This window comes from Lathyrus oleraceus, chromosome 6, assembly GCF_024323335.1.
Source record: "Lathyrus oleraceus cultivar Zhongwan6 chromosome 6, CAAS_Psat_ZW6_1.0, whole genome shotgun sequence".
NCBI classification, from domain to species: Eukaryota; Viridiplantae; Streptophyta; class Magnoliopsida; order Fabales; family Fabaceae; genus Lathyrus; species Lathyrus oleraceus.
In genome coordinates this window covers 81,051,265-81,065,619 of record NC_066584.1, presented here as the reverse complement: position 1 = coordinate 81,065,619, position 14,355 = coordinate 81,051,265, and the positions used below count along the sequence as shown (strand labels likewise).

At 37.2% G+C, this 14,355-nt stretch overlaps 1 protein-coding gene across 1 annotated transcript; it reads right to left on the bottom strand.

Moving 5' to 3' along the window:
• Nucleotides 1-12,888: 12,888 nt before the first annotated feature.
• LOC127094122 (uncharacterized) lies at nt 12,889-14,094 on the bottom strand. Its single transcript, XM_051032988.1, has one exon. It carries the CDS (start codon nt 14,092-14,094, stop codon nt 12,889-12,891), a length of 1,206 nt encoding a protein of 401 aa, XP_050888945.1.
• Between the last annotated feature and the right edge of the window lie 261 nt (nt 14,095-14,355).

Here is a 14,355-nt window from a genome sequence, read left to right as displayed (position 1 = left end):
ATGAATCAATTTGGAGGCAATACTTTACAGAAAAATACTACATAGAGAAAGTATAATTAAGTAGTTACGACATATTAACAAATTATGAAATTGATACTTTAAAATCAGATACTTTAGTAATCAATAAGTAAGTTTTTATGATTAAAAAACCATAGGGAGGATTTGCTCATCAAAGAGTATAATGGATATATCTTTTACACTTTCAATTTAATTAAAAATTAATAAATTGTCAAATTATTAAAATATTTTTAAAATTTAAATATGATTTAACATAATTCATATAGTTAATTGATTTGACGTGTAAAATAAGCATGTATCATTTTTTTCTCATAATCAAACTCTTTAAAACAGAAAGGTTTATGCATATGAAACTCAGATCTCTTCCTTAGTTTGCTCTCGCGTCTGTGTCGGTTTCCACTTCTCCTTCCTCTTTTAGTCGCACGGCGATAGTTATTTACCATTTTTCTCATCTTCTCTTTTCTTGTGCTTCTCTTGCATATTCTTTTTGTTATATCTATTTCATTTTTGTTTTCAACGGATATATATAAATATAATTCAATAACTTTCTTTTAATAACTACATCATCAATGAAAACTGTAATAATTGTGAGTCTACAGTTCCATTATACATAAGGCTACATTACGGTTACATAATATCTCTCTTTTTTTTTAAATAAGAAAAAGAGATTAATTGTTATTGAGCTATTTTTTTAAGCATTGCCAAAAATAAAATTGAGATGTGGTTATAATTTCTATTTTTTTAAGCAAATTAACAATGTAAGGGGAGTAGTTTGGAAGTTATATTGAGGTGTTTTTGGAAAAAAATAGGTTACACCAAAATGGTGTTTTACCTTTATATATTGGTATAGGTAATACTTTGATTTTATTATTTAAATAAAATAAAAAAATAGAAGTTGTAGAGATATTAAGGGTAATGTGGGGATTAAAGAGAAAAATAAGGATAAAGTAGGAATAGTCTAATGAAGAGACTAGGTTTTTAGTGTAAAAAGATAATTAGAATGATGGAGTTGAGTAGTACTTAAAATTTTTGGGAGAAAAGAGGAAAATGAGGCTAGGGTAAGAGAAAGAGAAAGAGAAGGCATAGAGAGAGCATCCACTGGTAGAGCTTGAAAGAATTTCGTTGGAAAAATCTAAGGTAAGGGGAGAGAATAACTTTCAATAAGGCTTTTGCATGAGGGGTAGAGTAGAGGAGTCTTTAACCTCCAATAAGGCATTGAGTTTTGATTTAATTCTGTAAATTGATATTGATTTGATAATATATATTGTGATTGTTGGTGAAATTCGTGTACTTTAATTAATGATAATTTTTGTTTTGATGTGTTAATATGTTTTCACCATTGTTGGGATTTTAGAGCTTTGGGTGTTAATGTGAAAGTATGAAAATACATGATTTTGTTAATGTCAATCTACGATAAATTGTGAATTTGTGGTTTTAATCATTAGATAATTGTTGTGTGTCAAATTCTGAGATCAGAGCTTTTTACATAATTGAAATCGGAGGTCCGGAAGGGCTTCTATGGTGGAAAACGTGGAAAAATAAATTTTAGGTATTTACCAGTAGATTCTATGGTTGGAGTCAAGTCCTGTTAATCTTTCTTGATGGGCTTGGATAACCCAATCCGACTTCATTTGGGTCAATGGGTTAATGTAAGGGTCAACTGGGTCAAACCCAGGACCCAACCATGGAACCGTGTCATTTGTGACCCAAAACCTTGTTCATCTTCCTCCCCAATCAAACCCTAAAATCACGCAATCAGAAAGCAGGAATAAATCACAGACATTGAATCAAATATTGCTATTTTTATTTCAATATACATTATAGAATTATGATTACAATGAATTTCGGACTAGATACATTACAAATTCCCAAACCCTAATTCTATTTTAAGATAAAATCAAAATCTAATCAGAATTACAATTAAGTTGAATAAATCAAATTGAATAATTTCCTAAACTAATCAATCTAATTGAATAACCTAAAACTAATATTAGACTATAAATACATAGAGAATTCGGATGAAAGAGAGGGACTTTAAGAACAGTGGTTACTGCTAACTCCTAACCCTACTCAAAGCTCCGATCCAAGAGTATTTAGGGCTTCACATCGAAACCCTAACCTGCTCGAGCTAAGCCCCGCCATAAACCAAAGAGGACTTCACCTGCAAAAGAGAAAAGAAAAAAGATTAAAAAGAAGCAATAGAGGAAACAAAGCAAGGAGAAGTGAGAAAGGAGAGAGACGCATCTTAATCAGACACTAAAAGGTAGGTATTTTTTTAACCCTTAAACATATAGTTATCTGATTGTGGTTGTTTGTGATTGAGTGTTGTTTAAAGAATCGAATTAGGATTTCTGAATGTTTGTTGTTTGATTTGGATTTTGAATGATTGATTTGTTGGTGTAAGCCCTAGAGGCCAATACTTTTGGTACTTGTATCGAATTATTTATTAATAATAAAAGGCTTTTTCTTTATTATGTTTGTTTAATAAAGTCCCTAGAATAGTTAGTCCGTTTAATGTATCAAGTATGACTTAATCATGAGATCACATTAAACATAAGGACACTATTCTTAAAGTATCCGTAGTCGAGCTTTATTGTGAAGTGGGATAACATTAAAGCATGAAGACTATTATGTTTATAGACTGATGATCACATCTCATGGATCATGGATAAGGAGTTATCAAGTCTTAAACATAGGTATGAATATTAAGAGTAATATTTATACTGGATTGACCCGCTATGAGAATACTATATAGAATGTTATGCAAAGTGTCATAAGTTATTCTCATGGTGATAATGATGTATACCACCCTTCGACCTGAAACTACTATGGATCCTAGATGTAGAGTCGAGTGCCTTATTGCTGATCAAACGTTGTCCGTAATTGGATGACCATAAAGACAATTGATGGGTACTCCACGAAGCATGCTAAGGGACATGAGTGACCTAGATGAAATTTGCCCATCCTGCGTAACAGGATAAATGTCTATGGGCCCAATATTGAACTGGACAAGGATGACACGGTCTATGCCTTGTGTTCAATATAGACATAAGGGCAAAAGGGTAATTATGCATATTAGTATTATCACAGAAGGATTTGTCAGATCATATGACATTTTCGTGTCTTGGGTAGCAGTGATGTGTTGCTAGATACCGCTCACTGTTTATTATGTTAAATACGTGATTTAATATAATTGCCAATGCCGCGAAAACCTACAGGGTCACACACAAAGGACGGATTGATGAGAGATAGAGTAACTAAGGAACACCGTAAGGTACGGTGCACTTAAGTGAATTGTAGAACATCGTAAGGTACAGTGTACTTAAGTAGAATACGAAATATGGTAAGGTACCACACGCTTAAGTGAATTTGGCATATTATAATATATGGGCCATATACACTTAAGTGGCCTTTTTAGCTTGAAGCCCACACAAGTGGTTCTATAAATAGAACCCTTGTATAGAAGCATTTAGCAGTTGCAATTTCGTTTCTCTCTCACACACACTCAAAGCCTTCATTCGTAGCAGTTAGCACTGAGATTGAAGGAATCCGTTCGTGTGGACTGAGTAGAGGCGTTGTCATCGTTCAACGTTCGTGATCGCTCCGTAGATCTGCATCAAAGGTTACAATCGCCACAAGACGTAACGATTCTATCACTGATCATGCCCATTCGTAAGGATCATTAAAGGAGAAATTTTAAATTTCGCTGCGTTTTGGATCGCCCTTCTCCTTCAGTGGTATCAGAGCCACTTACGAAACCATGCATCTGATAGCTGTTTATTTTCTGTATTTTCTATATTAATACGATTAAAAGACATAATGAATCAAAGAATAAACGAGTAATTAAATTAAGATCGATCAAGTTATATATATGATATAAGTAATCCTGATGCAAAATACGGTATATATGATATACTGTTTCTGTTTCGTTCATTCAAACACTTAATGGTTGTTTTCCTTTGAGCGATCAATAGTCGTTTGCTTCTTGATCCGACATTAGTATGGTGAAGCAATGACGTATTGATCAATCATACTGAATCAAGAATCGAGATGTGTTTGACGGTCTGAAATTGGTGCATTAGGGTTAATGACGGCACAAGGGTTGTGTTGTCAAAGAGTTATGCATTAGGGTTAATGACAGCACAAGGGTTGTGTTGTCAAAGACTTATGCATTAGAGTTAATGACGACACAAGGGTTGTGTTGTCAAAGACTTATGCGATTAGGATTGTGACTGCGCAAGAGTTGTGTTTTAAAGTATCAAGTGTTTATGCGAAAAACGATGTCGATTTCAAATGAATTGTTCATTAAAATTTTCGGCTAACCGGGCAGCGGAACCACCGTCCGCTGACCGGGCAGCGGAACACCCGTTCCCGCTGACCGGGCAGCGGACCCCCGGCTAACTCTGCGTAGTGTGATCGGTCGCCGAAATTTAATTTGGTTTTAATAAATTAAAAGAGTTAAAAATAATAATAATAATAATAATAATAATAATAATGTGTTTATTATTATTGTCTTGTGGTGATCGGTTATGGCCTTAGTTTTCCTTTATTTTGTTTTGGGTTTTAAAATACGACCTGCGTGTCGTGCCTCTCTTTTAATATCTTAATGTAACTTCTTTTCTCATCTCACTCCCTCGTATGTAAAACGAGTTTCTTTTATGTAATGTAAAGTTATGAAGAAAGAGAAGAATTCAATACCAAAGGAGGACAACCTTGAAGATCTTGCTTAGAGAAGCTTAGATCGTTATTAGGTTAGCTTAGGTTCTCTCATTGGCTTGGGAGAACAATTGCGCTAGGGGCCATAATTGTTTCATTATGTATGTATGTTGATGCATGTGAATGTATGTTGATGCATGTGAGAGACGATTTATATGATAAATAAGCCGGTGAGATCAGTATAATTGCAAATTCCCTTAAATTAAATATTAAGTTTATGCTTTCCAAGTTTTAACACTCATCAAGACTAGTATCGGATAATGTAGGTTTCGCCTACGCGAGGTGCATGTTCTATATTAGTAAGGTGTGATGTGATAATTGTAATATCCAATTGTTAAAACAATGGGTCAAACTTAACTAAACAAATTATAATAAAATTATATATGTTTAGAAGCAAGAGTTGGAAATGATCCATGAGATGGATTGGAATAAGGAGTTATTCACCCAACTAAAATATTCGAGAGTTGTATTAGATACAATTAGAAGGAGTTCCTATCTAAATAACCTAGTTTTGTGTAATCCGCCTACGCGGACTTAAAACAAAGTGAAATATGGATCTCGATCCACTAGAAAATCTTCCAACGGGATTTTCCAAATCAAATGGTGAGGGTCATTTGTTTTGAGTAAAATAGTGGGAGCATATTTAATTAACGGCCTAATTAAATATGTTATTGATACTTATATTTTCATTATTTTCATGTAGATTACCATGACAACAAACACCTCTAACAACATTTTACGATCAATCCTTGACAAGGAAAAATTGTCTGGGACAAATTTTCTGGATTGGCACCGAAATCTGAGGATTATCCTCAAACATGATAGAAAGCTGTATGTCTTGGAGAAACCTGTTCCTGAAGAGGAACCTCCTAGTTTTGCACCTAAGGCAGAAAGAGATGCTTATAAGAAGCATAGCGATGATGCCAATGAAACTGCTTGTCTCATGCTAGCTACCATGAACTCAGAGTTGCAAAAGCAACATGAGAACATGGCAGCGTTCGATATGATCGAACACCTCAAGATGCTCTATCAAGAGCAAGCAAGGCATGAAAGGTTTGAAGTTTCAAAAGCCCTTTTTCAAGGCAAGTTAGCTGAGGGAGCCCCTGTAGGTCCCCATGTGCTCAAGATGATTGGTTATGTGGAAAACCTTGAGAGGTTGGGTTTTCCCCTCGGAAAGGAACTTGCGACTGATTTGATCTTGCAATCGTTGCCAGATAGACTCAGTCAATTTGTCCTAAATTTCAATATGAATGATATGGACAAATCTCTTCCTGAACTGCTAGCCCTGTTAAGAACTGCTGAGCAGAATCTAAAGTCAAAAGGGAAGTCAATTCTGATGATCGGAAATGGAAAGAGACAGAACAAAAGGCCCACCAAGCAGGGTGATAAAGGGAAAGGCAAGGAAGTTGCCAAACCCAAACCCACTGTTGCTGCTTTGAAGCCTAGTGGAGGAATAGCAAAAGAAGGCACCTGCTTCCATTGCGGTAAGACCGGACACTGGAAGAGAAACTACCCAAAGTACCTGGAAGATAAGAAGAATGGAGTAGAGACTTCAACTTCAGGTATTTTTGTTATTGAAATTAATTTATCTACTTCTGCATCATGGGTATTAGATACTGGATGCGGTTCTCACATTTGTACCAATGTGCAGGGACTAAAAAGGAGTAGAGATTTGGCAAAAGGTTAAGTTGACTTTACCTAGTGGTTTAATAATTCAGTTAGAGAACTGTTATTATGTACCTGCAATTAGCAGGAATATTATTTCCGTTTCTTGTTTGGACAAGTTTGGTTTTTCATTTATAATAAAGAACAATTGTTGCTCAATTTATTTGAATGATATATTCTATGCTATTTATAACATTTGTTGCACAAATGAACAATGGACTATATGTCCTTGATCTTGAAATGCCTATTTATAACATTAATACTAAAAGGATGAAACCTAATGAGTTAAATCCAACTTACCTTTGGCATTGTCGATTAGGCCACATAAATGAGAAACACATTTCCAAACTCCATAAAGATGGACTCTTGGACTCTTTTGATTATGAATCATATGAGACATGCAGATCTTGTTTAATTGGAAAGATGACAAAGTCTCCATTCATAGGAAAAGGTGAAAGAGCTAATGATCTTTTGGCCCTCATACATACTGATGTATGTGGACCACTGAACATACCAGCCAGAGGAGGTTTTCAATACTTCATCACATTTACTGATGATTTCAGTAGATATGGTTATGTGTATTTAATGAAACACAAATCAGAGTCCTTTGAAAAGTTCAAGGAATTCAAGAATGAAGTACAAAACCAACTAGGAAAGAATATTAAAACTCTTCGATCAGATCGAGGTGGTGAGTATTTAAGCCTAGAGTTTGATGACCATCTGACAGAGTGTGGGATCCTATCCCAACTTACTCCTCCTGTAACACCCCAATGGAATGGTGCATCTGAGAGAAGAAATTAAACCCTGTTAGACATGGTCCGATCCATAATGAGTCACGCCGATCTTCCAAACTCCTTTTGGGGACATGCACTATTGACAGCAGCTCACACACTTAACCGTGTTCCATCCAAAAAGGTTGAGAAGACACCATATGAGATATGGAGTGGTAAGAAACCATATATGTCTTACAAGAAGATTTGGGGTTACGAAGTTTATGTGAAACGACAAATTTCAACTAAGCTTGAGCCTAAATCTGACAAATGCTTATTTGTGGGGTATCCTAAAGAAACAAGAGGGTATTACTTCTACAATCCTTCTGAGGGCAAAGTGTTTATCACTCGAACTGGAGTTTTCCTAGAAAAGGATTTTATTTCCAAAGGAATCAGTGGGAGGAAAGTAGAGCTTGAAGAAATTCAAGAATCACAAAGCATCGACACACCTATGGAGGAATTAGAGCAGGAAACACAAGTAGTTGTGGAAGAGCAACCTGCTCAAGTAGAACAAGACCAGCGTAGGTCAAGCAGGATACGTCACCAACCTGAGAGATATGGATATCTCATAACTGATCAAGGTGATGTATTACTCATGGATCAAGATGAGCCTGTGACCTACCAATAGGCCATAATTGGTCCCGAGTCTGAGAAGTGGCTAGAAGCCATGAAATCTGAAATGGATTCCATGTACACAAACCAAGTTTGGACCTTGGTAGAGCCTCCTGTAGGAGTTAACCCTATAGGATGCAAGTGGGTCTTCAAAAAGAAGACTGACATGGATGGTAAGGTACATACCTATAAGGCAAGACTGGTTGCAAAAGGATATAAAAAAATTCATGGGGTTGACTATGATGAAACCTTTTCACCATTTGCAATGCTTAAATCTATTCGGATTTTACTTGCTATCGCTGCATATTGTAACACCCCAATTCTACCCATCGTAAATTCAATTAAAAATCAGAGTAAGCAAATTTCACACAAAATTGAGGCATCACATATATCATTTCATCAACACTTAAACAAATTACACAACACGGCAATTGCGCAAGGATCCACTTAGTCCTTGTTAAATAATAAACAACACTGTATATGGATTCACCTAGTCCATATAGCAGCAATACACAAAACATCGCAACGGAAATCATTTAGATAATTAAGTTGAGTCGTACATTTACACATTCAAAAGAAAACAAGCAAACAAATGCCCATCACAACTATCATATACAATGATATACAAAAGGGCATTGTTACTATCAAAATCATGAAAAACGTTCATTAACCCCTGAGTGTTACAATCCTAATCAGAGCAATGACGCCAAAAGTGTGCTACCATTATCCTCCTCTCAACGCGGAGCACCTGCACGTTACCAATATAAAGGTAACGGCCAACAACAAAAGGGTGAGATACTCAAATCATATAATCAAGATAATGATAAGCAATATATAAGTAAATTCGGAAAGTTAGGAATATTGTTACCACATCGCACAATCCTTCACTTGAATGCTTATGTATTTAATCATAAACAAAGTCAATAATCATCCACAACATCAATGTTACATCATAGCATCTCATTACTTTAACATTTCATCAATCCATCATAAAATATTACGATTCATCGCATCATCGCAAAATATCACCGCACATCATAAACCGTCACATAACAACAATTATCACAAAATACGGAAATAAACATAACCAACATATGTGACTCAACTATGCAAATGCTATGCGGTACCGACTCGTCGCTTCGCCATCAAGGCCAAGGCTTTATGCCCACTTCGCTTTTGCCAAAAGGCCACGCCGCTTATGCAAATGTATGTGACTCCATGATAAATGATACACATACACCAAAATCATCATCGCATCAACATAACTCATCACAATGGCCGAAGCCCACGTCGCTATGCCATTTAGGCCACGTCGCCATTCACATGCATAAAAGCATTCACACAACATCATCTTCACCAACATTCATACATATGTTTATATATAAAACAAATGAAAATATTCATCACAATCAATTGTTTCATCATATAATCTCTTAGGTAATTCAACCTCATGCTATGTTTATTTACATCGCACACCTACACACTATAGTTAAGTGGTATTCCTCATTAATCAAATAGGCTTCCTACTATATCAATTATTAATCACTTTTCCAAAATAATCACTTATTAAAATAATCCCTTATAATGGCCTATAAATATCAACAACATGTAGAAAATTTCATAAGCTTCGCAACGCTTCGAACGGGGACCAAAACGGAGTTACGGTTCAAAAGTTATGACTTTTTGAAGTTTACAAAAGAATTATGTTTTCAACTCAGTTGGCGCCGCGAACTCTCTTTCGCGCGCGCGAATTTAGCAGAAAACAGAGAAAATGCATTTTTGACCGTTAAATACCTTCCGGACCTCCGATTACGATTCCGTAAAAAGTCTCATTCTCAGAATTCAACGAACTACAATATTTTCAATATTACAAAGCCATTCTAACCACAATTTAACTTTTATTTCATCATTCTAAACATCATTCAATTAATTTCCAACACTTCCTAAATTCACAATTTGTGAAATTACTCATACTTTGATTCATCAACAGAATAGCATATTTTTCACAACATACATCAACCCCAAACCATCAACAACAACACAACACACAATGTTATTTATCATTCTTCTAAACCTAACCCTAACATTTTGAAAAGAATTGATACATGTTCAATAATCACAAACAATCAACACTACATCAAGAACACAAACAACATTTTCAAAGCAAGGAATCCAATCACAACATCAAAATCCAACAATACCCTCTAACAACCATTACCCACATAAAACCCATCATTTTCATAATTATAGGAAATGATAACTCACACCCTTACCTTAGAGATGATGATTGAGTTACTCTATAGTGTTCTAGCAAGCTTGGGTTGATCAAGATGATGCCCTTCTTCTCCAATTTCCTCTTCCTCCTCCAAACCCTAACTTTTCTCTCTTTTCTGCTCTTTTCTCCTCCTTCTCTCTACTTCTTTCTATTTCTATTCTATTTCTATTCCTTGTTTTAATTAAATAAAAACTAACTAATGGGCTTAATTGTTACACCTCCCTTAATTACTATATACACCACTAGGCCCAATAGCTATTATACCACAATTCTCATAATTAAACTCTAATAATAAATTAACACACAATAAAATATTTTACCGAAATAATTATAAATCAAACATTACAAAAATAATAATAATAACACTTAATAAAAATCGGGGCGTTACAACTCTCCCCCACTTAAATATTTTCGTCCTCGAGAATTACCTCATTCGAATAACTCGGGGTAGGAGTCGCGCATCCTGTTCTCCAATTCCCATGTCGTGCTTTCTCCGACTGCACCAATCCAAACAACCTTCACCAATTCAATTTCCTTTCCTAGTAGGGACTTCATCTCACGACCTTCGATCCTCAAAGGCATCGTCTCAACCGTAAGGTTATCGCGCACTTGAATATCATCCATTTGAATCACATGAGACGGATCCGGAATATACTTCCTAAGTTGAGACACATGGAACACGTCATGCAAATTCGAGAGGTTTGGCGGTAACGCCACTCTACAAGCAACTTTTCCCACTCTACTCGTAATTTGATATAGTCCAATGAAACGAGGAGTCAACTTCTTAGCTTTCAATGCTCGTCCAACACCGGTCGTAGGTGTGACTCTTAGAAACACATGATCACCCTCTTGAAATTCCAAATCCTTTCTCCTCTTATCATGATAACTCTTTTGCCTATTTTGAGAAATCTTCATCTTATCCCGAATCATCTTAACCGTCTTGGTAGTTTCTCGAACAATCTCGGGTCCAAGTACCACACTTTCACCAGATTCATGCCAACACAACGGAGTCCTACACCTCCGCCCATACAAAGCTTCAAAAGGTGCCATTCCAATACTTGAATGGTAACTATTGTTGTAAGTAAACTCTACCAACGGAAGGTGAGTATCCCATGAACCTCCTTGTTCAAGAATACACGCCCTTAACAAATCTTCCAAGGATTGGATAGTCCTCTCCGTTTGACCATCCGTCTGAGGATGATACGCCGAACTCAACCTCAACTTGGAACCTAAAGCTTCTTGCAAACTCTTCCAAAATTCTGAAGTGAACCTCGGATCTCTATCCGAAACAATACAAAGAGGAACACCAAGCAGCTTCACAATAACATTGGTATAAATCTCCGCCAACTTCGACACCAGATAACTTATGTTAATAGGAATAAAGTGAGCCGACTTCGTAAGCCTATCAACAATCACCCAAATAGCATCACATCCTCTAGATGTATTCGGTAAACCCGTCACAAAGTCCATGGAAATGCTATCCCACTTCCACTCAGGAATTTATAACGGTTGCATCAACCCCGCAGGCTTCTGATGCTCCACCTTTGATTTCTGGCAAGTCAAGCACGCATACACGAACTGAGCTACTTCACGCTTCATTCCCGACCACCAAAATAATCTTTTCAAATCTTGGTACATCTTAGTCGCTCCGGGATGAATACTCAAATTACTCATATGGCTTTCTTCCAAGATCATCCTTTTTAAATCCACATTATCGGGAACACAAATCCTATCATGAAACCTCAACACACCTTGTGCATCCAATTTGAAATCCTCATTCTCAGATTGTCCGAGTCCAATGATCACATCAACAAGTTTCATATCCAACTTCTGAGCCTCTCTAATGCTATCAAGAAAATCATTGTTAATCCTTAACATACCTAAAATCACACTTCTTGGTGTCACCTCGATCACTAAGCTCATATCTCGGAATTTCTCAATCAACTCCAACTCTTTCATCATCAAGGTCGACATATGCAAAGTCTTCCTACTTAGAGCATCGGCCACCACATTCGCTTTTCCTGGATGGTAGTTCAACCCAAAGTCATAATCCTTTAGCAATTCCATCCATCTCCTAATCCCATCTTCGAAGCATCGCAATAAACCACAAACGGTTCGTCGGGATTTGGCAAAATCAAAATTGGAGCCGTTGTCAACCTTTTCTTCAACTCAAGGAAACTTTCTTCGCATAGGACATCCCACACAAAAGCAACACCCTTACAAGTTAACTTAGTCAAAGGAAGTGCCAACTTAGAAAAGCCTTCTATAAACCTCCTATAGTAACCTGCCAAGCCTAGGAAACGTCTTATCTCGGTAACTAACGTAGGAGCTTCCCATTGCAACACCGCATCAATCTTCGATGGATCAACCGCAATTCCGTCATCGAAAACAACATGACCAAGAAAGCTAACTTCTCTCAACCAAAACTCACACTTAGACAACTTAGCATACAATCTCTTCTCTTTCAACACTTGCAAAACAATACGCAAATGTTCCACATGCTCTTCCTCCGACTTAGAATAAACCAAAATGTCGTCTATGAACACCACCACAAATTGATCCAAATAAGGATGGAAAATACGATTCATGTACTCCATGAATACACCCGGCGCATTAGTAACGCCGAAAGGCATCACCGTGTACTCGTAGTGTCCATAACGAGTCCTGAAAGTAATTTTCTAAATGTCCTCATCTCTCACCTTAATTTGATGGTAGCCCGACCTTAGATCAATCTTACTGAAAATACGAGCACCCACTAAACGATCCATCAAGTCATCGATCCTTGGGAGTGGATACCTATTCTTAATCGTCACCTTATTCAATTGTCTATAATCAATACAAAGTCGCATGCTTCCGTCTTTTTTTTTTCACCAGCAAAACTGGAGCTCCCCAAGGTGATACACTAGGTCTCACAAACTTCCTTTCAAGCAAATCCTCTAGCTGACTCTTCAGTTCAGCCAACTCTGATGTTGACATCCTATACGGCACCATAGAGATGGGTCTAGTACACGGTACAAGGTCAATAGTGAACTCAACTTCTCTTTCTGGCGGTGCACTAGGAATCTCATCGGGAAAAACTTTAGGAAATTGCACACCACCGGCAAGTCCGCAATTACAGCCTGACTCTCCACAGTTAAAGCAAACAACATCCTTCTGCTTACAATCACGAGCCACATGTCCCGGCATACCACAACGGAAACATCTCGTTTCACCAAGCCTACACACATTACTCTTGTGACCCGGCTTTCCACACTTGAAACAGATAACATTAGCAGGAGCATCTCCCCCACTTGTTCTTCGACCCGGAATCACTTTCTGTTTCCCTTTTCCAACCGGAGTTTCATATGGCTTACCACGGCTGTGATGGCCTCTTCCTCTCTTCTCAGACAAGATCTTATAGTGTGCATTGTTGTCCTCTTCAAAGATTTTACAACTATCAATCAGATCCACAAAGACGCGAATCTTTTGATATCCCGCAGCTTTCTTAATTTCCGGATGCAATCCATTTTCAAACTTGACGCACTTAGAGAATTCGGCATTGGCTCCATCATAGTGAGGATAGAACTTAGCCAATTCAGTGAACTTAGCAGCATACTCCGTGACTGACAAGTTCCCTTGCTTCAACTCGAGGAATTCAATCTCTTTCTTTCCTCGCACATCTTCTGGATAATACTTCCTTAGAAATTCTCTACGAAACACTTCCCAAGTAATCTCCTCGCCCGCAGTTTCCAACCTTAGACGAGTGTCCACCCACCAATCATCGGCTTCACCTGACAGCTTATGAGTTCCATAACGGATCTTTTGCACAAGAGTGCAATCCATCACTCTGAAGATTCTTTCAATCTCCTTCAACCAAGCCAAGGCTCCTTCAGGATCATACCTACCCAGAAAAGTAGGCGGGTTCTCCCTCTGAAACGTCGCCAGACTACGAGACCCCACGTTTTCGTCAGCATTGGGTGGGTTCTGGAACGCCTGAGCCATTTCCTGCATAGCTGCAGCAAGAGCCTCATCATTCCTCCCAACGTTTCTTTCGGCCATCTTACACTTCTTCTCACAACACAAATAAGGATTAACAACAAATTAACAACACAAGGTCGTTAAACAACAAAAGACTCAACAACGTGGTCGGATGGACCGACCTGCTCTGATACCACTAATGTAACACCCCAATTCTACCCGTCGTAAATTCAATTAAAAATCAGAGTAAACAAATTTCACACAAAATTGAGGCATCACATATATCATTTCATCAACACTTAAACAAATTACACAACACGGCAATTGCGTAAGGATCCACTT

Excerpts from the sequence above, each read along its gene's own strand:
- LOC127094122 (XM_051032988.1), bottom strand. The coding sequence starts at position 14,094 with ATGGCCGAAAGAAACGTTGGGAGGAATGATGAGGCTCTTGCTGCAGCT.